Below are 27,762 nucleotides of genomic sequence, written 5' to 3'. Positions count from 1 at the left end.
CACTAATGATATCCTTGATAAATCAATTCTTATCTCTATGGATGAATTTGCCAAGTTCTCTCAATATCAGAAATCACTAAAATTTGCATCTCCCTTTGTCACTGGTATTGTTGATTCAGGTACCACAACACATGTCTTGTTTCCTTATCCTCTAAATGGGTTATTGATTCTGGGGCCACAGATTATATGATAGATAATTCTAGTCTCTTTTCTACTTTTTCACTCAAACCTAGAACTCCTATTGTTACTTTAGCTGATGGATCTTCCTCTTGTGTTCGCGGATCTGACACTATCAATCCTACTCCTGTGTTTTCTTTATCTTCTATCTTATATTTACCTAATTTATCTTTTAATTTACTCTCTGTTAGTCAATTAACTCGTAATCTGAACTATTGCATCTCATTTTTTCCCAATTATTGTTTATTTCAGGATCTTTTGACGAAGAAGATTATTGGTAAAGGATATAAGTCTGGAGGCTTCTACATTCTTGACACATTTGTTCCAAGATCCCTTGCTTGCTCAAGTGTAACTTCTCCTTTCGAGGCTCATTATAGATTAGGTCATCCATCTCTTCCATTACTCAAGCAGCTTTGTCTACAATATAGTAAGGTGTCTTTATTAAATTGTGAGTCATGTCAATTTGTAAAACATCATCGTCTTAGTTTGAGTCCAAGAATAAATAAACGTGTTATTATTCCTTTTGAGTTAGTTCATTTTGATATTTGGGGTCCCTCTCCTATTTTATCTCAACTTGGTTTTAGTTATTTTGTTACTTTTGTGGACAATCATTCTCGTGTTACCTGGTTATATTTAATGAAAGATCGTTTTGAGTTATTTTTTTTCTATTTTATGCATTTTGTGTCGAGATTAAAACACAGTTCAATACATCCATCCGTACTTTACGAAGTGATAATGCTAAGGAATATACATCCAGTCTATTTTAATCTTACATGAGTCGAAATGGTATGCTTTTTGAAACTTCTTGTGTTAATACTCCAACCCAAAATGGTGTGACTGAACGGAAGAACAAACATCTCCTTGAGACTGCATGGACTCATTTATTTCAAATGAATGTTCTTAAATCTTTTTGGGCAGATACAGTTTCTACACCATATTTTCTTATTAGCCATATGTCATCATCTGTTCTTCATGGTGAGATCCCTTACAAAGTTCTGTTTCCAAATAAGTCATCGTTTCCTATTAATCCTAGGATATTTGATAGCACTTGTTTTGTTCGGGATGTTCGTGCACGTGTCACTAAATTAGATCCCAAGTCTTTGAAGTGTATCTTCCTTGGTTATTCTCGATTTCAAAAAGGTTATAGGTGTTATTGTTTCAGTATTAATAAATATCTTATCTCGATTGATGTTACCTTCATGGAAGACACACCTTATTTTCCATCCTCACTTAGCCTGACTTCTCAAAAGGAAGATGATTTATTGGTATATTCTATCACATCATCCATACCTATTTCGGAATCGACTCTTGACAAGCCTCCTATTATTCAAGTATACTCCAGGCGTTAACCTCTTGATTTATATCCTGCACCTACTACTTCGTCATCAGATCCACCTCCAAGTGATGATCTTCCTATTGCGTTACGTAAAGGTAAACGTCTGTGTACTTATCCTATTTCTTCTTTTGTTTCCTATAACGGCTTGACGTCTTCTTTTTGCACTTTTATTGCTTCACTTGATTCTGTTTTTGTTCCTAAAACTGTCTGTGAGGCCATATCACATCCAGGTTGGAAAGAGACAATGATAGACGAAATGAAAGCTTTGGATGATAATAATACTTGGGACTTGGTTGATCTACCTTTAGGCAAATGGGCTATTAGATGAAATGGGTATTTGCAATTAAAGTTAATCCGTGTAAATCAGTTGCTAGACTAAAAATCCATCTTGTTGCTAAGGGCTATGCTTAGATCTATGGTGTGGATTATTCTGATATTTTTTCTCCTGTTGCAAAGTTGACATCAGTTTGATTATTTATTTCACTAGCTGCTACTCATCATTGGCCTTTACATCAACTTAATATCAAGAATATTTTTTTTCATGGTGATCTTCAGGAGGAGGTGTATATAGAGCAACCTCCTAATTTTGTTGCTCAAGGAGAGATTGGGCAAGTGTGTCATCTAAAAAAATCTTTGTAAGGTATGAAACAAAACCCTCATGCTTGGTTTAGAAAGTTTAGTTAAGTTGTTGAAAATTTTGGTATGGTAAAAAGCAAGTCTGATCACTCTGTATTCTACATGCGGTCAGAAGCTGGTGTCATTCTGTTGGTTGTGTATGTGGATGATATTGTTATCACTGGAAGTGATACAATAGGAATTTTATCTCTTAAATCTTTTATTCTTACTCAGTTTCATACAAAAGACTTAGTGGTGCTGAAGTATTTCTTAGGCGTTGAAGTTATAAGAAGCAAGAAAGGTATATTTCTATCTCAATTTATGGCATCTCCAACAGTTAATCATTGGGTAGCGTTATAGCAGAATTTGTATAATTTGAAGGGAGCACCCGAACGGGTTACCGTATATAAAAATCATGGACACAATCATATTGAAGGTTTTTCAAATGCAGATTGGGCAGGTTCTAGAATGGATAGAAAGTCTACTTCAGGTTATTGTATTTTTGCTGGAGGAAATTTAGTTTCATGGAAAAGTAAGAAGCAAAATGTTGTGTCACGATCCAGTCCAGAATCAGAATATAGAGCTATGGCACAACCTATATGTAAGATAATGTGAATATATCAGCTGTTGACTGAAGTAGGACTTAAAATTTCAATACCAGCAAAACTATGGTGTGATAATTAAGCCGCTATTCACATTGCATCAAATCCCGTGTTTCATGAGCGAACTAAGCACATTGAAATTGTCATTTCGTTCGTGAAAAAATTTAACAAGATCTGACCACTACAGGATACATGAAGACTAGAGAGCAACTAGGGGACATCTTCACAAAAGCATTAAATGGGGTTCGGGTTGATTATCTTTATAACAAGTTGGGCTTGATTAATATTTATGCTCCAACTTGAGAGGGAGTATTATCTACCATATTATCTGTTTATATTAGTTAATATATATATTCTTAATTAGGAAGTTGTCAATTAGCCTAATTATAGTTTCCTTAGTTGGATTCTTTCCTAAGAAAGATTCCTAGCTTGTATATAAATAGACCTCTTATGTAAAGGGTGTAGACAAGTGGAATAAGAATTATTTTTTTAGATATTTTGTTTAACACAAATAAAAAATCTTGAAGGTGGAATGAGGAAGTACAAAAGAGTAGCGAAAAAACGAATAACCTATAAATTACTATACACTTGTAAATTTAAAATTTTTAAATTTAAGATTTTATTTTGATAAAATTATATTTTTTAAAAATAGAGTTTTTTATATTATTATTATTATTATATTATAAATTATAAATAGTTTTTTATAAAAATTATTATTATCGTATAAAAGTTAGGGTTAAATAAAGTTTATAAAGTAGATATGGTGATTAAGATTATGTTGATTCAAATCGAACTCGATTTGGATTTATTTTGGTCTATTTAAAACTAATAGGGTGTTCAATTGTATTTAATTAGGTTAGTTGTATTTATATAACATTGAAAATTATTTAATTAATTAATTAGGTTATCTATTTCTCCTTTCTTGTTAACTTCTTCCCTCTCTTCCCAATTTTGGTGCATGCCAATTGGTGGATAGAACAATAACTTTCACCTCTATCGACCAACACGACCCAACACTTCAAATGTTCCTATCATCATATGTTCAGTAACACCAAACAATAAAAATGATTAACAAAATATATACACATTAATACTTTGACATCAAATTGAATAAAGGAAGATAACTTAGAACCTAAGAGAGTAGGATTATACCTATACATAAAGATGCGGAGATATGAAAGAGATGCAGATTTTATTCGCCAATTGGGATTAATAACTAAAGAAAGAACCACGGAAACAGCACTTTCCATAAAAGCTTGAGGTAATGGCATCCATTTCAGTAATTCAAAAGCCGCTTTAGCCAGCACTGACAAATCTTTATTTGATGTTTCCTGCAATAGAATAAAAAATTTTCAAATGAATATAACTAGAAGCATCCTAGATTATTACAGCATAATCATTTGTCTAACATAATCCTATGTAATAGGATCCTGAAATTCAAAAGAGAGAGTTCTGAAATCTTGAAGCAACGGGACAGCAATTGAATCCATGGATGTCACACATTCAACCTCATACCTGTAATGAAATAACTGGATAGAGGAGCTTGACAATTATATCTAACATATAAGCTGATCTTCCAGATTTCAATGATGCAATAAGAAAATGGAACACCTGCAGAGTTCCAAAGAAAATAACTTGCATAAACAAAGCAAATTTTGAATGTAGCGACAATTCTAAAAATAAAATAAATTTACATACCGTCTCCATTTGTCTGACATCTGCATTAGCTTCCTTACTAATAGAGGTGTTCTCAAAAGTTTCTTCTCCACTGATCTCAATGCTTTCCAAATGATTTGTGCTTAGGATATTCACAGCCAACTCAGAAACCCCCTCAGTTAGGACATTTATCCAAGCTTCTTTTTGTGGCAATTCAAGTACCCCTACATAGTCAACCTTATTAAAGGAAGGATCCATTGAGGTTGCATTGAGCCTTAAATTCGAACACAGGACTGAAAGTGTTACGCCTATGGCTTCCCTCACCTGCCTCAGTCATATAATTCATAAAATTATTCTCAACAACTGTACTATCTAAAAGAAAATCAACCAACAGTCTTTAGGAGACATTCAAGGATGAAATATTAATTTAGATTAATTATGTCAAACAATAGATAATCTTACAACAGATACATCTCAGAAAGAACCATCATTATATCATGCTAGCTTAATTAAGAATCTTTGTATCAGTAAAATTAACTTGCAAATACCATTCAACGTAAGTTATATTGCTCTTACAAGTGCTCTGTTAAACAGACTTGGAAGTAGTTCAATAATTTAATGAGTTTAATCCTTTTGAATTTAATTTAAGTCATATCAAGCTAGAAACTGCTGACAAACAACTAACAGTAAAACATGCCCATGCTAAGTTAGCATTATTAAAATTTGACTGGAATTCAGGTAACTCCATCTATTCAATACTAGATGTGGATGCTCCAACTTCTAAAAGATGGCATGATGGCATAGCAGAAAGAGTTTTGACATATGAATAGATCTTAAGGCATATTTTTTGGAACAACTATTTAGGTTTAGTTTAATTTACCCGTGTATAAAGAATAGCATAGGTGTATAAAGAATAACTTGGTACCAATGCATACAGACTACAATGTCAACTTTGTAATGACCTGGACAGCACAGATGCTAGTCTTATGATAATTGGAAAGATGTGCATGCAAAAATGTTGCCTAGATCCTTGAAAAACATAGGGAATGCAGATCTCTATATTAATAGATTTGAAAAAAAGGAATGCTTGTTTTTATATAAATGCATCTGTTTCTCCATTGATAAACATCACCAAGCCACAAAATCTTATTTCTCCATCGAACTTGATGCAATGACATATTACTAGTAATATTCAGAAATAGTGCAACTAGAAGGATACAATAAAAGTTGATGTTTTGCTAGAAAAAAAAAACAACAAAGATAACCAGGTGACAGTTTATTAACAACGCAACCATTACTAAGAGCACATAAAAAAATTTAATGGAGCAAAACCTTGCACTACTGTTAACTATAACATACTTGGGCAGATGGATGGCTCATATTCTCCAATAATTCTTCCAAAAGTTGGCAATGGAAGTGAAATTCACCAATGGGCATTCTGGGTGGAGATATTTCAGCAAGTGCAACTGACAGGAAAGCATACCTTTTTGAAACAACACTAGTTGATGTCGTTTGGGGTAAAGGTGCTATTAAGCAGTCTAATATTTGCTTTCTCAAATGGGGAATTCTTTTGCCATATCTCCCTTTTCCTGTAACTGCATAGCGTATACAAGCTGCCCAATCAGGTATTGTCTCTACAGAGGGGGCCACCAAAATCTTGTGAAGTTGATCCATCAGCCACTCATTCCATGCCTCTGAAAGGCCATTAACATCAGAATGAAGAATACCAGCCATCACTTCAGCAGCGACACACTGCTTTGGTCTCTCTTTGGCACTAGAAAATTCATCTAAAGTGTGTTGAAAGGCCTTCAGAGCTGGCATCCCACACTCCTGTAACAGTCGTTTAAAAATTCTTGCAAAGTTTGAATAGAAACTATCTCCTCCATAAAATGATATCCAATTTGGGGTTCGTGGCCATGATGCTAAGAAATCAAAATAGAAAACAGTGATGGCTTTATCAGCAAGGCTTTGGAAGGATGACTCTCCATGGCTCCCTCTGTTCATCAACATCTCATCAGAAATTATATGGACATGGGAAAGTTTACTAAGTATGTCGTGGAAAAATCCATCCTCCATTAGTATTTCAGTCAATACTCCTCCAGTAATTCGTAGCGGCTCCTGACTTGGGATTTTGTGAGGTGGGCCTTGCAATAAAGTGTTTAAAGCAGATACTGCAAGTATTCTTGACTGAGGAAGTTGACTTTTCAAATTTCTGAGAAAATGACCTGTAGTGATGATATTTTACATAAAAACAGATTGCAAGTGTAAAATATATGAGGCACAGGAGTTCAAATTATACCAAGTAAACAATATTCATCAGGATACCATATCAATTTTGGCAAACAAAGTTTCCAATAACTGACCTGTAGTTTCCCCTACGATTTTTAAATATAGCTGTGAATCACTTCTAGAAGCCAAAGTAAGCAAAAGCAGTACTCTGTTAGCCATCAAATTATACCTGAAACATTTAGCATACATACAGCAATGAAAAGGAAACGAAAATATAATCAAAATTTTCTAAGAAATAAATGACAACATGAGTAATAAAATCAAAAGACAATTTTTGAGGCAATGAAACATTGGAATCACAATTCATAGCACAAAAATGCTCGTCAAATAAATTTGTAAAGAGAAACATAGTCATTACCTCCAATGCAAGCCTGTGTTCTCAAAGCCGAGGGAACTAATTTGGGATATTAACTTAATAATTTCTAACTCCCCTGATTCAGCACCTGAAGCCTTGAAAAAACTTCTCGATATTCCAGAGAAATGATTGTTGTATTTAACAAACAACTGAAAGAATGCAAAACTTGAATTTGAGGGAAAATATAAATGCATTAACTTATGAGATGCCCAGTCATTGTACAAGGGCCTATACCTCAATAATAGCTTTTTGAGCTTTCAATGACTCATGGTGGGAGCTTCATAGATGTGCAGTGTAGGTGAGATTCAAATACTGCAGCAGTTAAAGTCATAACATGGGGAAGATATAATATTAAAAACTAACCTAGTTAGCAGACCAATGATAAATGCTGAGAACGAAACTGCATCCTAAATATAGAGACAATAAGTGAAGGAACAAATGAGCATGGTTAAAGCAATGCGTTTAAGACAAGCAACATAAACAAGACAATAGAAGAATACACTACCACTGCCAAATGCCTGAAAACAGTTTGAGTTGAAAGAACTGAGCAAGAACCTAGTACTAAATGTTCTGGAGCTTTTGAATCCTGCAAGTTTGTACTCAGAGTGAGGACACACTTGGAAACTAATGGCGGCCATCGCTTCAACATTTTTGAAAGAGATCTTCCAGCAAGCCTAAAGATTAGAAAACAATGAAAAAATTAGCTGAATTGATTGTTTTATCTTAACATCAACAAGATAGTCAATCAAATGAGAAAAGCACATCCTCCTGCTAAATTTTAGAAGTGCCAACACACAATAAATACAATAGTCCGAACAGAAATTAATGAACTAATAAACTTAAGCACTTCAACTCGTAAGGGTTTACTTTACATTGTACTCTTCATCTACCCACATGCCAACACTCAAACAGAGACTCCAGGTGGATACTTGATACCACTATTGATCATGTTTAAGAATTTTAAGAAATAGTTGTGCAGAACAATTGGATCCACATTTGTATCAAACACTAGTACCTGAGTCCTAGTAACATAGCCACTGGGTGGTAAGCTCAATGATAATAATTTCACACTCCTTGACTGGTTAATCAAAACTAAATGGTTTGGTTCCTACTGGCTTAGCAGTCAGTCTCAAACCATCAATATCATTGCCCCATCTGCACAGGGAATTCTCCCACCTTATTATCATTTTTTTATTTCTCAAATACTATAAATACACAAAGTATATAAGTTTAGGTGCAAATAAAATATATATATATATATATATAATTAATTAATTAGTTGACTTTAGTAACCAATGGAATGCTGCTGGATTGTTTGTTTATGCCCAAGAGAAAGGGAAGGCATTTCTCTCACATTTTGATTCCCTCCCTTAAATTCCCTCCAAAGAAATGGACAGGTTCCAAAGCCCTTCCCTGCTCTCCCCACTTAGATTTTCTTCTATCTGTGTTGTTTTCCATGTTGAAAACATGGCAATGCAATACTATTTCTAAATGATAGTCATGAACCTTAGTTCTTCAAATTCTAACTAAATGTCTTTTCAGTTTTCTGTGGTGTTAAGACCCATTATGCTGGACCTAAGTCGGTGGACAGACCAAGTTACTTGAAAGCAAGAGCACCCAGACATGAACAATTAGTTGTTGCAGTACTAATTAATTTAAGTTTGCAGAACATTTTAAGAAATAAAAGCAAGCAGACTGAAACAACATACATTCAAATCTTTATAAATAGAGAAATTATAACCAGTGGAAAATCTGAGAGAAAATTTACGAGCGAATAGTTTCATAGTTGTGCAAAGAGAGATCTAGAAGATCCTCCATCAATAGGAGCAAGTACTCTGATGGAGATATATTGCCATCCATACAAAACCGGTGATATGATGATTGTGATGATCTCCACGTGTTATGCATGTATGCCTTGTCAATAAGTGCCCATCTTGGCCTACAAGAATGCAGTAGTATAAAGTCTTAATAATATTGAGTTCAGTATTCCAAAAACACAAGAATAGATAAGAGCAAGTACCTTTTTTTCCCTCTAGCATGACAAGATATAATGAAGTTACATGGAGGCTCAATTATAGCAGATGACTCCAATTTCCATGCCTGAGTGTGACTTGACCATTCTTCATATTCCAAGCTTCCTAGATTATGAAAAGGAAAAGACAGCAAATGGCAAACCATTTACATCAGTAGGATATCATTCTCATTAAGGAATTGTTAGATATCTATCTATAGTGCTCGCCACTTACCAAAATTTCCTAAAGCATCTATTACACGAATGATAAGTATTAGAAGTACACTATCTTCAGACCATTCTTTCAGTAAATATCTGTCAAAATTACAGCAGAAAATTAGGTCAACATAGATACACATAGCTAGATATGGGCATACCTGCATGCTGCATGTATCTGCTGAGCAGCCCTCTCCCTCATGTCTGCGCTACCAATACTCGGTCCAACAGCCCCAGCAATAACAGAACTATCAAAATCAACTATTTTGGCTTCTCTATGTTTGCAGGAAGGGTGCATATCAGGCAAGCATGACATTACACCTTGCAAAGAAGAGTAAATACGTAATAGTGTCACCTTCAAATGTTCCTTCTCATCCCCTGTGCAACATATACCAGCCATATTATCATAATGTACAGAGAATAGAACCAAGGAACAACTTCCAGACTGAGTAAGGTACATTATATATATATATGGCTTGTAGGGATCAGGACATGGAACTCAAATTTCAGGCCAAATTTAAGCCATCGACCTTAAAAAACTTGCTCAAATATGTAAGTTGGTTGACAAAAACAAACTGCTGCTTGATGATTAGGAGCTAAGGCATGTTTATCTCACCTGCCTCCATGGGCATTTTTGTATGGCAAATCTTGAAAAGATCATCAAGAGCTGATTGGAAATGAATATCCAAGAGTTCAGTTACAAAGGAGAGTTCATCATGAGTAGGAATATGCCACCAAGGAAGGGGTACCACTTTTTCATTCACTTCATTCTCACTAACTTTGCTACAAGGCCATTCTTCTATCAATGAAATAGCAGGCTTACTAGAAGGCGACCTACACATCCACAACAAATAAGCAAGCAATACATAAGAAATAACTGCATAAGCCTTAATACTAATGGGAGAAATTCCTGCATACTTAAACTGGTCAATAGGGTAATAGAGAATCAGACTTGCAAGAAGAGAGCGAAGGACATGGTTGCCAGCTCCATTTACCTATCATATCACAACTAAATCATTTTTACCAACACTCAAGTATCAAAAAAAAGTTAAATTAGTTGTCAGGCTACAAAATGAAGTTCCCTATAATAATTATTTTAAGACCTTCCAGGATGGGGCCTGAAATGCACATCCAATTACTAACTTCAGTTCATCCCGAAACTGCAATAGCACTGGGCCTCCATAAGTTATGGCCATTGCAAGAACTTTTAGATGATACTCCAATGTTGTTTCAAGTGCAGGCGAAAGCATAGCCTGCATGTACAATAATTCAGAGAGTGCATATGACAACAACACAAACATAAAAAGTATAAACAAACCTTTCTAGTTGGAGATGCATTAAAATCTCTTTCACCACCAAAACTTGTAACTGGGGAACCTTCAAAAGAGGATAATATGGTCATTAAGATTGGTTTAATAAGGTGGACTGCTGCCTCTTCAGAGTTTGACAAAACAGAGGCACAACAAAGAAGCCCAACTTCAGTGGTAGCTCCAGGAAGAATATTTGAGTTCACAAAGATGGATATTTTCCTCAAGGCCTAAAAAATATCTAAGAGTGAGAATCACAGAAGAAAACTGCAAATCACTGCATTCAAGTAGTTTCTGAAGAAAAAATGGCACAAACCTGATCGGCTAGTGTTTTTGGCAATTTTCCAAGCAGGATTTGGAGCATACAAAAGTAGTATGGACTCTCTGCAAGAAATGTTCTTGATGATGTTGAGTTTAGTGGAACATCATTGCTGAAAGAATCACCAATAAATCAGCACAATGGCATCTAAAAGGAACACCAAATAAAAATTACTATAACTCCTTACGTCACACTAGACTGTTCCAAATGCTGAAGTAGAGAAAACAAATGGCAAAAGAACTCATCTAGCCATTCTGAAAAATTGATGCTTTGCAGGAACAAATGACCATCATTATTACCAGCAATCACAGTTATCTATAATTAAATGAAATACAGTAAGAATAAAAACACTACCAATCATGCTCATTTACAGTTAGAATAAAGCATTATTAATCATGTTCGCATAAAGGAATAAACAGAAGTACCTACACTGGAAAATATGGAACCAATCAACTGCATTGTTGCCATTGTTTTTGGAGGATCATTAGCATCCATGCCAAGTAGTGCATTGGAGAGTGATACTACTATCAGATCCGGCAATGACTCATAGTAACAAACCTCATCATCTGTTTGAGAAGCACAGAGAGAAGCAAGAAAAAGTGCCCGACTAGAAAATGCCATGGATGTGACAGCGGATTTCAATTGGTGAGTGGCCGTCAACTGTTGCAAAATAAAGAACAATTAGACTCAGTTAATTACTATAAAATGCAAGAAAAATATCCAGTGAAATCTAATACAGAAAATTCGTTCAAAGTTAATAACTTGTTCAAATACAAGAACAGAGATGATACCAGATGAAATGCTAAAAATGAGCATGTCCTTAAATACTTTCCTATTTTAGTAACAATCCTAATGATGCAAATGATTCCAGAACAATTAAAATAAACCAAAAATGGTAGTATTCTATTTTACTGTTTCTAGATAACTTAATCTATTTTGTACAGTTTTAACTCTGAGAAGCCTGGATTGTTGGAAGACTTATAGAAGAAACTCTCCCCCTTTGTCTTACATGGTTTGTTCAATCATCAATAAACAATGCTTCTCTATAACAGTTCCTTTTTACTTGTGAGACTTTAAATGAGGCATGCATCCCATGAGAATCACAGACTTGAGGAACATGAATTTATCCCATCCCACTCATGCTGCATCAAGCGGCATCACAGCTCAACCACATACTAAACATTGAATTCATCATATCATCTTCCTTCTTCGTTGATGCACAAATTGGAACCTCATATTTTCCTTGCTTCCTTTGTTGTTGTCTTCTCTACTGAATAAAACTCCCTGATTTTCTTTCTACTTTACATGATCCCATCCCCCTCCCAGCTTTGTGTCTAAAAGCTACATAATGCAAGCTAGGCAATTATTATATTTTTTGTAATTTTAGATTAAAAAAAAAATTGGTAAGGTCTTCTCTTTGGGAGGATAAAGTTTTTAAAGGTGGTTTCCAAGTAGGTAATTACCTATTTAGTGTTGAAGGAATAGTTCCTGTAGAAGTTTCATTTAATTTGGTCATTTTCTATTTTTGCAAGTTGATTTATTTCCAAATTTGATTGAGTCCTTTTAGATATATCATTATCTTTTTCCTTAATTGTAGTTAGTTTATTTCAAATTTTGTTTAGGTCGGAGTCTCTAAATGGATCTCAAACCAAATATAAATCAATTTTTACGCATGAATATTTTAAGAATAATTCTCTTTGTGAATTTTCATTTTCTGCATGAATTCATATATTTCTTTGTATGAGATAGTTATCTTTTATGTCAAGCTAATTTTGACAAATTCTAAGTTTGGGTTTAATTTCAGTGTTGTGATGTGTTTGAATCAATTTTAGTGTTGTGATGTGTGTGAATCAAGTTTTCAATATGAACATATTTTAGGTTAACTTCTAGCATTTGCATCCATTTTCATCATTTTAGTTCGAAAAACTATGGTTTGTACGTTCTATTGATATGAAGTGGAGATTTTGAAATTGGAACATAATTGGAGACACAAAGTTAAAGGGGACGCATTGCAGCATGATCTACGGCTAGACTGTGGAAGCCACCACAGTCGTGGATCATCCAAGTAATCAGATTTGTCCGAGGAGCATCAACCAAAGGAAGCAGCAAGATCCACGACAAGGCCATAGTAGCCACCACGATCGTGGTCCATACTAAGCAATAAAGAAATCAAGCCAAAATGTACCATGACCGTGGAAGGTAAAAGACTGCACCCCCTTATTTTTAGAAATTTTTATTAGTCTCTATTTTTAAAAAATTCTATTTTTTGTCCCTATTTTTTAGGAAATTATATTAGGGATGTCCTACTTTTTAAAAAACTCTATCAGGATTCTAAAACTATAAAAGGAAGCAAAGGACAGCGACTACAAGGTAGCTAGTGATCTAGGGATCTCCCGATCCCGTGATAGGGAATCAAGGAGGAGGCCGCATCCACGACATCAAAAAAGCTACGATGTCAATGGTTTATATCTCTAACTTTATGGAGTAGTTTCCTTATTCTAAGATTAGGGAGTAACTCAATCACATATTTGCATTGAACTTGTGATTTTTCTCTTTTATCAATGATATGTTCGATTCATGATTCAGTTTTAACGTACTCAACAAAATGTTGATAATTGTGAATGTATTAGTGTATGTTTACAATTACGAGAAATTAGAGGATGGACCGAGAAGTGAACTCTAATTTCGGATCTATAAAATTGGACTTGAGTATTTGATCACGAAAGTAGTTCAAACTCTCTCAAGGATAATATTGGTTATCATAAAATGTAAAGGGTCTATCCTGATTTGATTACCATGAGAATAGAAGTCGCGTTAGGGTAGATACATCGATGTATTTCGAGAGGAAACATTGGTTACTATAGAATAAATCACCTTCAAGCATATTCTAACATTGAAGTAAGAGAGAGAATCACAATTAAATTGTCAATTGTTATCATAGTGAAACCAAAACCCTAGAATTGTCTTAAGATTTGATTTCCCCATCAACCCTTTATTTAATTTTCTAGTTCAACTTAATTTCATAGTTATTCCTTTTTTAAATTTGTCACGATAGCATACTTTGTACGTAAACTAATAGTCAACAATATAGTCCCAAAGGACGATATTTTTATTACTTGACGAGGACCATGTACTTGCGGTTAGAACGCATCATGTTGCTTACTTGTTTATTGACATTTGTTGTTATATTTATATTGCCTTTATCCTCTCCTCTTTGTTGTTTGTCATCTAATAGCAGCCATCGATATCCCTCCCTAGTCATTAGATTCTAGTCACAGTGCGCAATCCTTCCCTCGTGTCAACGACCACGCACTAGAAAAGCAAAGGGCAAGTGAGATACTGTGCAACCAACTAAAGCTTCATTGGCATCCTATGGAAGAAGAATCACATCCCGCATCACCACCCGAACAATATCACTTCTAATATCAATAATGCCCCAACATCCTCACTTTCACCTCCAATAGCTTAAGGTTTGACACGAAGTCTCAACAAGTGCCTCCAAGCCACCGCCACCGCATTGGATGCCAAGAGCACCAGTTATTAGGCATCTTCTTCATCACGCCTAGCCACAACACAAAAGTTTGTTTCTCTCATTAAATGTAGCACACTAAAGCCTCTTAACACAATCACTAGCATCCTCCACAAAGCAATCATTCACTTCTTCTCCACCCATGCCTCATCATTGTCGATCGACTACTTGTGTTGCACTCTTGACCAATATATCACACCCTCAATCAATGTGTTAGACCCTTCCACAATGCACCCCCCCCCCCCCCCCCCCCCCCCCCCCCCCCCCCCCACTTTAGTGATTGTTCACTCCAAGAACCACACCAAAATAATCTCTCTTGCCTGCTCAGATGACTAATGGCTTCGGCCATCTCTTGTGATGCCACCCTATGGTCCATCCTTGTGCAAATCACAAACTCCCTCAAAGTCAATCTCAATCGGCTGAGACCTAGCCTTGCTATAGTGAAAGAGCAATAGAAAGAAAAAACTCATGTACTGTAGCAAATTAACTTTGTAATTAGTTATGAATCTAAAGTTTGTCATTCTAAATGCTATTTTTTTCTTGTCTAATCTCAACCTAACTGAAAGATTCATTAAGAATGTATATTGGCTCTTCACATAGAGGAATTCAAGAGAAAAAAGAAAAACAAAAGACACACAAAGAAACTATGTTCCTTAGAAACTGAAGTGAAGATAAAGATGCAATTGTTCCTCGCTCATGGATAAGACAACCTACATGAAGATGAAGATGGAATTGTTTCTTAATGGATAAAACAACCAAAGTGAAGATGGCTACTTGTTTAGGAGTCATTCACCTAGGTAGAGAAGGATGATGCAAATATATATAGACCAATTGAAGTACACGATCCAATAAATAAGCCAGATCATGGTTTAAATTTTAAAATGTTATTGTTTTTATTTTATTGTTTCTAGATAATTTAGTTTATGCTGCACCAAGTCTCAGAATATGGGATTATTAGATCCCTTAAATGAGGAACCTTTGCTTTATTTTGGATAATTTATTTAATCAGGAATAAAAATTTGCTCCTCCATAATTCTTCTTTCCTAGCAAGACATTTATTGAAGCACCAAACTGTTAGATTCACAAATAGATTATCTCACTCTGCTCATGCTGTAACATGGAGAAGCAAATTGCATAGAAGAGTAAAAGGAAAGAATGTTTTTCGATGCTACTAATCCCAAGGGCATAGTTCTATGCTCAGTTAGGTAATCCAATTTTTTAAAGTGCAATATAATAACAGTGACTCACACTTTCCAAGGCCATCTGAAACCTAGATGCAACAAATGGAAGAACCAAGGAGGGTTCCACATAAGATAACACTGAAGTTGCACCAGCAACAGTTTCAGCAAGGGATTCATTCTTGCTATACTGACCACGATCTATTAGTTTTAGCATCACTTCAACAAACAAAGCCCTTTCCAACTTTCCCAAGCAAAAGTTAGGGGATTTACTTTGGCCTGAATTACTGAGCAGAAACAGTTTGGATTAGAGCTAAATGTTTCTAGAAGACAATCTGATATAATTATCTACATTTATATGAATATCATACAGTTGCTCAAGTTGAAGACGCTTCTGGAAATTAATTACTAAATATCGAAGAAATTGTTCCAAGGAGTAAGTCCATCGACCTCCATTTGAAGGATGATAATATCTAGAAAATCAAAGAATTTATCAGCAGCAGAATGATAAAACATAAAATTAAGAAAAAAATAAAACTTAGAAATTAGGATAGCATAGACAATACTGTTCTAGAAGATTTGCCAAGCGCTCAAAGTGCTCTTGTGCTGAGCTACCTGGCCTCAGGAGATATACCTGCAGTGATAATATATGTACCAATAAGATAGAGTTAACTACAAAAAGATTAAAGTAGAAAATGTTACTAAAATGCTTACGATGGACTTCCCAATAGCCTTAGCAGGTACACCACTTTTGCTAGAAAACAGGAACTTCATATTTCTTGGGACTTCCAAAGGAAAGGGATATGAACCACTACCACTCGATACAGGAACCTTAAGCACAGAAATATTAGATATAGGAAAGAGTATGAAGCAAAGTTTGTGTCTATTATTCTACAATATGAAAACAGAACAACTGGAAAAAAAAATCAAGTAATAATAACAAGGAATTATCCTTAAATTTAATGCATTATAACAAAGTTATTGTCAAGTAACAGCTGCAATAGATGATGTTTAAGAAAAATACATAATAAAGGAGCATATATTCCATATGTAATGAACACATCATCATTATTGTATCATCATTGTCATTATCATGACAAATTTGTCTTAATTATTTGAGATTGGCTACATATTATTGGGTGTCTCTATGCGTGTTTTAAAATTTTATTTCAATAAACAAGCAGCGGAAGCATAATAATTTCAATTATTACAGCACGCGCATCAAATACACACAAGGATATACAGATGAGCAGACATAATCGTAACCTGTTGAATGACGTAACAGAATCAGCATCAACTAGCAACCTTTAAAAATGTTGTCTCTACTCGTATCCACGCTGATCTCTACAAGACGACTTCACTAAGTCAGGTGTCGTGTCTCTATTTCAATACTAGTCGAAGGAAAAGGACAAAGCAATCCGCGAGAGGACCCACGATTCGATTTGATATCTGGTAGCTCAAAGCAAACCGACGATACAAAACAAACTGGACAAAGATAACAAAGTCGTCGTTCGAAGGTCAGAAGGCTCACTACCGATGAGGGACAGTAGGCCTAATGATGTCGGAGTTCCAATAACAATAATTGCTCGCTGGAACAACCAAGGCGTTGGAAGAAAACCCTTCGCGGCTGGAACACCACCTTGCTATCCAGCAGAAAAGTGGAGTTGGCTGTGAACACCAGCTGCTTCTCCCGGAGGGTTGTGGCTAGCCGACAAAGAAGAGTCCACCGGTGGTTGGCCGGCGATTGAGCCTCTTGAACGGCGGCGGCACCAACGATGGTTGACAGCACAAGGAGGAGAAGTGGGCAGCGGCAAGTAGGAGAAGAGGTTCCAATTCGTTAATTCTCTCTTTCATCTAGATCTATTTATAAATCTCTAACGGGTTTAATTCGCGAATCTAAAATTTGTATCTATTAGCCCAAATCCAAACCAATAGCCTTAAGTTTGGTTCAAGACCAAACCATGTTAGTTCAAAACCAAACCACCTTTTAATTAACACCAAACCAATTTGATTTATAATTAAACCAAAGAGGATCCGCTTCCCTCATCTTATATCATGTTCGTGTGTTCGTTCTTTTCATTCATCTTATACCCGCTTAGTTCAGAACATGGTCTATGTGTCAGTCCCCACTAGGTTGATTACATCACACCTAATTCAAGTAGTAGTTCCTTGTCCTGCAAATTCAAATTACTCAAACATTTGTCTAAAAAGAACTTCCTCTTGACGTGTTTTTACTTTGGTCAAAGACTTATGAGTAACAATCCTGACAAATGATCATAGAGTATACGTCTCTTAATAAAAGGAGTGGTGAATCCTCTGTGGATTACTCAATCATCTTCGAGCACTTCGACTTATACCCACTCATCTCGGGGTCACACTTCCAAAGAAACATTTAGTTAAAATGTCAAAGTATGAGTATCTATGATCAAGATGACTTGAATATCTCAAGTCAAAGGAAATTTGCACTCGAGCTATAATAAGATCTTCATAGGCATGTATAGAACTACATAAAGTCTCATAACAGATCACATCCGATGAAAAAGTTATCCTTAACCAGCATCCATATGTTAACTCTCAACATCCCAATGTTTTCAACCAGTTAGGATTGGTTGCTTTGTTAAATCAAAAAGTCTAACATATGTTAATCTGACAGAATTAATAATATCCAATCTTTATCAATTCATCGACTAGAAAATATTTCAATACGTAAATAATTACACAGATAGAGATATTCACTAATTGTGATCCAATCACAATTTTTCTCATTCTATGTATTGTATTGTGGACTTCATTAATTGAGATTAAGATCCAATCAAATACATAAAAAATATACACTCAAATAATAATTTTATTTATCCAATAAATAGTATTTTATCTAAGACGATTGTCCTAGAACACCTCTCAAATATAACATACTCTCACTTAGCCTAATGATAATCGCCTTGGTATCCAATACCACAAGCCTCTACATGATTCTCAAACTTACTTTGAGGTAGAGGTTTCATTAAAGGATCTGCTAGATTCCTTTCAATAATTTTTTTTAATTTGTATTTCATTCTAGTAATGCTCTCTCTGATCAAGAGATAACGGCGAAGCACATGTTTGGATCATTGATGAGACCTAGGTTCCTTGGCCTGAGCAATTGCCCCATTATTGTTGCAATAAACTAGTAATACTTCAACAATACTGGAAACCACACTAAATTCAGTGACAAACTTCTTGATCCAAATCGTTTCCTTTACTGCTTCAAAAGATGCAATGTATTCTGCTTTAGTAGTAGAATCAACAATGGTTTCTTGATTGAAACTTTTCTAACTTATTACATCTCCATTTAAGATGAATACGTATCCAAACTAGAACTTGAAATTATTTTTGTCCGTCTAAAAATTGGCATCAATATACTTACGTATAATCATATCACCCCTCCGTATACCAAGAACAAATCTTTAGTTCTTCTGAAGTACTTAAAGACTGCCTTGATAGTCACCCAATGATTCGTGCCTGAATCTAGTAGGATTTGCTTGTGACACTCAAAGTGTATGATACATCAGGATCTCGTACATAATATAACATACATGATTGATCATATAGTTAACATATATGGGATCTGACTCATGTAAATCCTCTTGTCTTGTGTGCGCGGGCACATAGACTTTGAAAGGTGAATCATATGTCTCATGGGAATGAAATCTTTCTTAAATTCTTCTATGCTAAACCGTTTTAGCATTTTATTGATATATGTATATTATAAAAGACCAAGCAACTTTTTCAATCTATCTCTATAGATCTTAATTCCAAGGATATATGTTATTTCTCCCATGTCTTTCATGTAGAATGTTTTTGATAGCCAAACTTTAACAGACTATAGAACGGGCACATCATTTCCTATAAGCAATATGTCATCAATATATAATACTAGGAATACGACCGCACTCTCACTAACCTTTATAAGAAATCAAACTCTTTGATTACCTATTCAAAATAAATATTCACTCCTTGATACTTGCTTTAGGTATAAATGGACTGTTGAAGCTGAATTTATTTTTGTCAACAAATGTAAAATTTTTAGGTTGTATCATATACCTGATCACTTGTTAAGATATTTATTTTTATATCCATTTGTCATATCTCATAATTATAATGAGTTGTTATGACTAGGATTTGCTGAATGGATTTAAGCATAGCCACTTGTGATAAGGTCTCGTCATAATCAATACTATATTTTTGACGATAGTCTTTCGCCACTAGTCTTGCTTTGTAGGTAATCAAATCTACCATCCGTGTCGATTTTCTTCTTGAAAATCTACTTGCACCCAATAGGTGTTATTCCTTTAAGTGGTTCTACCAAATTCCAAACTTGATTTTCATATATGAAATATATTTTTGATTTCATAGCTTTTAACCATAAGTTCCTTTCTAAACTTTTTAAAACTTCTTCATAACTAATAGGCTCCTCATTATCAACGAGTAACATGTCTCTCGATTCACTTATGAGAAATTCATATCTCTTGGAAATTAGACGTGCCCTACTAGATCTACAAAGTGGCGGTGTATCAATAGGTTCAACAATTATTTCATTCCTATAAGCAACAGGTTGTGGATCTTGATTAGGCATATATTCTGTGTCTATTGAAATCTCTAGAACTATTCTTAGCTCAACCTCACTCCTATTTTTCAACAAAAGAAATTCTTTTTCTAGAAATACAGCCTGTCTTGAAACAAATATCTTTTGTTCCAAGGGATGATATAATTGGTAACCCTTAGTTTCTTCAGGATAACCAATAAATAGACACTTATCAGATTTAACATCTTTTTTTTGTCTGATACAATACTCTTCACATAAACAGGACAACTTCATATCTTCAAATAAGATAAATGAGGTTTTTTATCATTCTATATCTCATATGTAGTAGAGGTTGTCTTAGTCGAAACTTTATTTAATAAGTAAAAAATTGTCTCGAGTGCATAATCCCAAAAGGATTTAGGAAAGCTTACATAATTCATCATTGACCTAACTATGTCTAACAAAGTTTGGTTTTTCCTTTCAACACTCCATTATGCTGTGGTGTATAAGGCGAAGTCCATTAAGACAATCTTATTATCCTTGAGATAATCTTGAAACTTTTAACTTAAATATTCACCACCTCGATCCAATCGAAATATTTTAATATTTTTGTCAAGCTGTTTCTATACTTCATGTCTAAATTTCTTGAACTTTTCAAAAACATCAGATTTGTATCTCAATAGAAATACATACCCAAATCGTAAGTGATCGTCGATGAAGGTAATGAAACAGCTATAACCTTCTCGTGCATGAGTTCACATACATCAGTATGTATAAAGTTCAATGTGTCATTCTCTCATTCACCTTTTCCCTTAAAAGATAACTTAGTCATCTTATTTTTTAAGCATAAATCACATGTATCAAATAAATCCAATTCAAATGATTTTAAAATTTCACACTTGTGTAATTCGGACATGTATTTCTTACTTATATAATCAAGGCGACAATATCGCGTGTAGGATGTTAATTGATCGTCTCTTCGAGCGCATTTGTTGCTCGTTTCGATATTGAATACGCCATTAAATATATCTAACGCATAGATACCATTGTATAATATTCCAGTTCTATAAAGAACATCATTCAAAAGTATATAACAATTGTTATTAAAAGTCAAATAGATACCTTTTCTAATCAAATAAGAAATAGAAATAATATTTTTATTAAAGCAGGAACATAATACAATTTTCTTATCCAATTTCAATACAAGTCCACTAAGGAGTTTTAACAAATATGTTCATATGGCTTTAGCTGCAACCTTTATGTCATTGTCAACTCGCAAATTTAAATCTCCCTTAACCAGTCTTCTACTATTTCTTAGACTCAATATGTCATTACATATATACAAGTCACACCCAATATCCAATACTTAAGTGTCAGAGGAAATAATATAACATTCAATAACGAAGATACTTGAAGTACATAAGACATCAGATGTCTTCTTTTTACAGACTCAAGACAAATCTTGTAATTTTTTCACTAATATCTCATTTTGCCACAATAGTGACACGATCCCTTTGCTGTCGATTATTCTTTCTTAGCCTTTTTCTTCCCTTTAAAAATTAATTTTTTAACTTTCTCTTTTAGAATCTGTCTTCAAAGTGTCAAACAACATCACAACTTTCTGTTCTTTCTTAACAGATGGCACCACTATCTTAAGCATGTTGATCAACTCTAGAATTGTGGATTCTAAATGGTTCATCTAATAGTTCATCATAAACCACAAATAGCTATTAGACTATGTAGAATTAAGTCAATACTTAATTCATGATATATCACAAAACCAAGTAATCTCAACTGCTCAATGTAGTCATTCATTTTTAGTACATACTGCACCGCAGATGAACCCTCCTACATCTTTGAGCGAAAAAGAAGCTTGGTGACCTCGAACTATTCAAATCTAACTTACTAATCAAATAACTCACAATGATGATAAACAATCGTATAAACATCTATATGCTCATGTTGGAGATATTGAGGCTAACATGATGCAACTGGCAAGTTCAGAATTACTCGTATGTTTCTAATCGGGCAACATTTGGTATAATGTAGCATCATCAGCTAGTCTCGGGGAAAAAGGTTTTTCGAGTACATAGGCTATCTCTCAACCTTGAGAACAATTCTCATATTTCGAAGTCAGTCTAAGAAGTTCGGTCTAGTCAATTTATTAGTATCCAAAATTGAGTGCAAATTTTAAAAAAAAAAAATATTCTGATTTTATAACCTAGAAATACACAATTAAGCAAATATAAATGAGTTGAATTTATTATGTGATGCAAATAATTTGCATATATAAAAAGGAGTCTCACTTGTTTATCAAATTCAAAAGTCCTTATTTTGAATTCGGAAGATGATAGATTTTCTCTAAATAGATTGATATCCACTATAAATAAGAATCTTGGAGAGAATCTAACAAGTCATCCTTATTTCTAGTGGTATGTATCAAATATACTAATTATATATCACGCATACATAACTATCACATTATACTATCAACTTATTGATATTTACATAAACATCAGGTTATCAACTCATTAACATATATACATCATATGTATATCACCCAACTTCACCCCTATCCACATTAACTTTGGAAAGAGTCCAACAAATCAATGTTTCAAGTTAAAACCCACCCATTAATCATGAGATCGTATCTCAATGGTCCGAACATGTTTAAATTTAAATTAAGCTTGAAGAGAGTCCAACTACTTATGTTTAAAATTCAAACTCTGATTCTAGACCATATTAATGGAAGACATAAGCTTTAAAATTAAACAAGGAATTTCTTTATTTTATTTGGTCTTATCAATTATATGAAAAATAACAAAACTATCTACATACTTCTACATTGGATAATCATGACATAAATATAACATGGTATTAATCATACTAATCATATATATGTCAAAACATAAATTATGGCATAAGTCATGTCATCGTTGTCATAAATTAATTTTAAAAATAAATATATTAAGAAATAACTTTCAAATTTTAATTTCCTAACAAATTAAGAAACTTTTTCAAATTTAAAAAATTCCTATAACGAAGAAACAATTTCCTCATCGAAATATTTTTAAAATTTTCAAAAATAACTTTAGACAACTTATGACACACTAAACACAGATCTAAGATTTATGTCAATACACACAACAGCTTTGATACTACTGTTGGATGTCTCTATATGCGTTTTAAAATTTTATTTCAATAAACAAGCAGCAGAAGCATAATAATCAAAATTATTATAGCACGCGCATCAAACACACACGAGGATACATACGTGCGCAGACATAATCATAGAAATAAATAGTATAAATAAATTATACTTATTGAATGACGAGAAGCGAAAACGGCATCAACTAGTAACTTTTAAAAAGGTGCATCTACTCGTATCCATGCTGAGATCTCCACGAGACGACTTCACTAAGTCACATGTCATGTCTCGGTTTCGATACTAGTCGAAGAAAGGAGACAAAGCAATCCAAGAGAAGACTCACGGTTCAATTTGATATCCGATGGCTCAAAGCAACCTGACGATACAAAACAAACTGAACGGAGACGATAAAGCCGTCATTCGAAGGTTGGAAGGCTTGTTGCCGACCAGAGACAGCAGGTCTAATTGCATTAGAGTTCCGACAATAATAATTGCTCGCTAGAACAACAGTCAAGGTGTCGAAAGAAAACCTTTCACGGCTAGAATACGACCTTCATGTCCAGTAGAAAAGTGGTGCCGACTATGAACACTGGTTGCTTCTCCCAGAGGCATGTGGTTGGCCGGCAAAGGATAGTCCATCGGCGACTAGCCAGCGGTTGGCCCTCTTGGGCGACGGCGACACCAAAGGTGGTTAACGGCGTAAGGAGGAGAAGTGGGCAGCGACAAAGAGGAAAGAAGAGGAAAAACCTAACCCTTAAGTTTTCCAATTCATTAATTTTCTCTTCCATCTAGATATATTTATAGATCTCTAACGAGTTTGATTCATGAATCTAAAACTCGTATACATTAGCCCAAAATCCAAACCAATAGCCTTAAGTTTGATTTAAAATCAAACCATATTGGTTCAAACCCAAACCACTTTTTAATTAAAACAAAATCAATTTTGTTTATAATTAAATCAAAGAGGGTTCACTTCGTCTTCAAAAGACATGATCCATCTGCGTTGCCGCTCCGACAAAATATCTTCCATATTTGTCCTTCGTCTGGTGCAACCAAACTCAATCTCTCTCGATTTTAGAATCCAATTCTCAGACTCATTTTATGTGTTTTGGATAAACTCATGGTACGTGTGGCCTTATAGGTTCTCAATTTATGTTGATCGTTCATAATTAACTAATAATTATGGATCGATCATAAGTGGTACCTAGTAATACTTCATAATGTCCAATTAATTAAAAATCATAATTGACTCTAGAACTACTTCTGAACCTTTTAGCAGCTGTAGTTGTTCGTGTGTCTGTTCCTTTCAATCATCTTATACCTGCTTAGTTCAGGATATGGTCTATGTATCAGTTCCCACTAGACTGACTACGTCATACTTAGCTCAAGTAATAATTCCTTGTCTTGTAAATTCAAATTACTCAAACATCTATCCAAAAGAACCAACCTCTTGACATGTTTCTATTTTGGTCAAAGATTTACGAGTAACAATCCTGACAAATGGTCATAGGATATACGTCTCCTAATACAAGGAATGATGAATCCTCTGTGGGCTACTCAATTATCTTCGAGCACTTCGACTTATACCCAATCATCTCGGAGTCACACTTCTAAAAAGATGTTTGCTTAAAATATAAGTCTCTATGTCCAAGATAACTTGTATACCTCAAATTGAATAAAACTTGCTCTCGAGCTGCTACGAGATCTTGATATACATGTATAGAACCACATGAAATCTCATGACAGGTCACATCTAAAGAAATAGTTATCCTTAATCAGCATCTATATGTTAACTCTTAACATTCCAATGTTTCCAACTAGTTAGGATAGACTACTTAGTTAAACCAAGAAGTCTAACCTATGTTAGCCTTACAAAATCAATGATTTTCAATCTCATCAATTCATTAATTAAGAAATATTTCAATATGTACATAATTACACATAAGAGATACTCACTAATTATGATTAGATCACAATTTCTCTTATGCTATGAATTGTATTGTGGATTTTATTAATTGAGTTTACGATTTAATCAGATACATAGAAAATATACACTCAAATAGTGATTTTATTTATCAATAAATAATACAATATCTAAAGTGATTGTCTTAAGACACCTCTCAAATATAACACATATATCTTATTTTTTATTGAACTTCACATGACGTTATTTCTCTAATAATATTTAAATTAATTAAATCAATTTTTATTTTATTGAATTAGATCCTTTTTTGATTTCCCTTTGCACCTTATACCTTCCACTCTAATGATTTAGCTCATCAAACAATAAAATGTATTGGACATCTTTGAATGTTTTCATAATTCACAAGTAATAATTTTGTTTTATTTGATCGATTCTAGTAACACACCAGATGCATTGTCTGATAATGTAAAAAGAAAGTCAAATAAATGACAAATATTCAATTTGCTCCACTCTCAGCACCCTCATAAGGAGTTTTCTTTTTATGATACCACACAAGCTTTATTTTACACAAAATATGAGGCAAACATGAAAAGGAATAAAGAAAAGCATTGATAAGTTTAAAGGAAGAAAGAAAAAACATTGATCAGCTTCACAGGAAACATTCTGTTTCATTCAGAAGCCTATCATCTACATCACAAACAGATTAGTTATTTCGCACCTCAAACATGTTCAAAAATCGTGAAAAAAGTGTAGGTAAAAATTGTTCCCAGTCAATAGCTTTGCAAGTCTTTATGCAACGTGCAAGAATAGAAGTCCACTGAATATCCCAAAACTGACAGTTTGGCAAAGTCTCCCAAAGATCAAGGCACTCCTTAATCCAACAGCTGCAACAGGGGGAAAATCTGAAAATATTGCATGACAACATTATTGGTTTGAGCAATAAAAATCAAGCATTATACCTTGTATAGTAATCCTGATTCTCCAAGTTAAGAGGAAGGAATAGTTGCACAAATCCTGAACCTTCAAATGCTGAGTTATGCCATGGGTTTTCCATTAACACCCTACAAAAAGTTACCTAGAATTTGAATACTCAATTTCAAAAAGAAGCAGGAAAATTTGGCAGTTGAAAAGCATACAAATAGAAAGAAGTATAAATAGGTTAGCTGAGATCCAACTAGATTAAGAACCTTCCTTTACATCTCATAAGTTCACAACCCTAGTATAAAATCCACAAGGAATAAAATTCTGGTTGAGTAAATTGCTCAACTTCAAAGTTTCTATTTGATGTTGCAGATGAAAATCAAACATAAAATGACAACAAAAAAGCAGGAAAATATGAACCTATGATATCAACTCTAGTTACTCTCAGAAAACAATCCTTACTATTTTTTTCTCTGATCAAATTTATCCAATGAATTTAAAACATATTCTGATTGAATTGTAGCACAACATTCAAAATTAGACCCATTAAGTAATTAAAAATCAAAAGAGTAGAAGAAATATAAGAGGGAATTGCACTATCCAAAATGATAGAAAGAGTGACCTAAGAACTTTCAGTAACATATTTGGGTGGGACCACAGATCAGTCTTTATTCTTGAAGGAGTAGACAAAGCACAGCTGTTTAGAATGTCTTACAAGATGAATTAGAAAGCATATAGACTTCTGCTTGTGAAACTAAAGAAAGGAAGTTCCAATCAAGGATTGGTCAAGATCAGAAAAAAATTTTACATCTACAGTTTGAACAAGAATTGGTTCCTAAATATGACAGCCTGTCTCAACTCTTTAAATAAGTCAAGCAACTGTTGGTTTCCCTTTTGTATTCTTTAATCAAACGTGTTCTATGAATGCAAACTTATTTCACAGCTCAAAAGCATCAATGACTTTCTCAATTTCATAAATTGGTTATGTATGAAGTTAAGCCCATCGCAAAAAAAAAAAAAAAAAAAAGGTAATACTTACTTAAACTCTGACCAAATCTCAGCTGCAGCACCTACAGGAAAGAACTTCCTACAGGATCGAACAAGAGATGTCACCATCTCAAAATGGCGTTGCCTCAATCTCCATCCTTCAGGACCAGTATTTCTGCTCAGCCCAACCAAGTGAATGTAAGATAAGTGCAGGTATAGACAAAACAGATGTTTTGAACTAAGAATTTAAAATAAATTAAAAAAGAACTAATGAACAGAAAATAAAGCATAGCATACATAGCAAAAAAGATAAAACACTGACATACAAGAATGGAAGAGTCAAAAACTCATTATGTGGTTGAAGTGTTGAGCAGCCAACTCTTCTAAAAGAAAATGTTATCTCCTATCGGTGGATAAGATGCAGCAAACTCACCCAAGATCTCACAACCAACAGGTATTACATAAGGGCTCTCAAGATGCCAGAGATTTTAAGTCACATGGAACCTCAAGAAGAAGGGGAAAAACAAAGATTTTACATAAAGGTAAAGATTTTTCCGTTGACACAAAATAATGAAATAAACCACAAAATCCTATTTTCTAAAGTTAGTTGGGTTGCTACACTAAAATA

At 34.1% G+C, this 27,762-nt stretch overlaps 1 protein-coding gene across 1 annotated transcript; it reads right to left on the bottom strand.

Annotated features, from left to right (window-relative positions):
• Positions 1-3,723: 3,723 nt before the first annotated feature.
• On the bottom strand, positions 3,724-27,305 carry LOC141826352 (proteasome activator subunit 4). The gene is made up of 28 exons (XM_074713592.1): positions 27,187-27,305; positions 26,186-26,287; positions 25,945-26,110; positions 16,305-16,421; positions 16,157-16,224; positions 15,962-16,063; positions 15,661-15,877; positions 11,313-11,543; positions 11,071-11,198; positions 10,881-10,995; positions 10,576-10,794; positions 10,361-10,510; positions 10,176-10,252; positions 9,874-10,091; positions 9,419-9,635; positions 9,277-9,356; positions 9,051-9,168; positions 8,799-8,969; positions 7,536-7,704; positions 7,394-7,437; positions 7,265-7,307; positions 7,034-7,179; positions 6,750-6,844; positions 5,746-6,611; positions 4,429-4,710; positions 4,246-4,341; positions 3,863-4,061; positions 3,724-3,758 (listed from the first exon to the last, which is right to left on the bottom strand). The coding sequence occupies exons 1-28, from the start codon at positions 27,261-27,263 to the stop codon at positions 3,724-3,726; spliced, it is 4,548 nt and encodes a 1,515-aa protein (XP_074569693.1). The 5' UTR covers positions 27,264-27,305.
• Positions 27,306-27,762: the final 457 nt, after the last annotated feature.

Source organism: Curcuma longa, chromosome 4 (assembly GCF_044706935.1).
Source record: "Curcuma longa cultivar G26 ecotype Majalengka, Jawa Barat chromosome 4, ITB_CL_G26_1.1, whole genome shotgun sequence".
Lineage (NCBI taxonomy): Eukaryota > Viridiplantae > Streptophyta > Magnoliopsida > Zingiberales > Zingiberaceae > Curcuma > Curcuma longa.
Note: the sequence above shows the minus strand (reverse complement) of the source record. Positions and strands in the feature narration are given on the sequence as shown.

Excerpts from the sequence above, each read along its gene's own strand:
- LOC141826352 (XM_074713592.1), bottom strand. The coding sequence starts at position 27,263 with ATGGTGACATCTCTTGTTCGATCCTGTAGGAAGTTCTTTCCTGTAGGT. Across the intron at positions 10,795-10,880 it reads CAAAAACACTAGCCGATCAG|GCCTTGAGGAAAATATCCAT; the intron begins GTTTGTGCCATT and ends GATATTTTTTAG. Across the intron at positions 9,357-9,418 it reads CAGATACATGCAGCATGCAG|ATATTTACTGAAAGAATGGT; the intron begins GTATGCCCATAT and ends TAATTTTGACAG.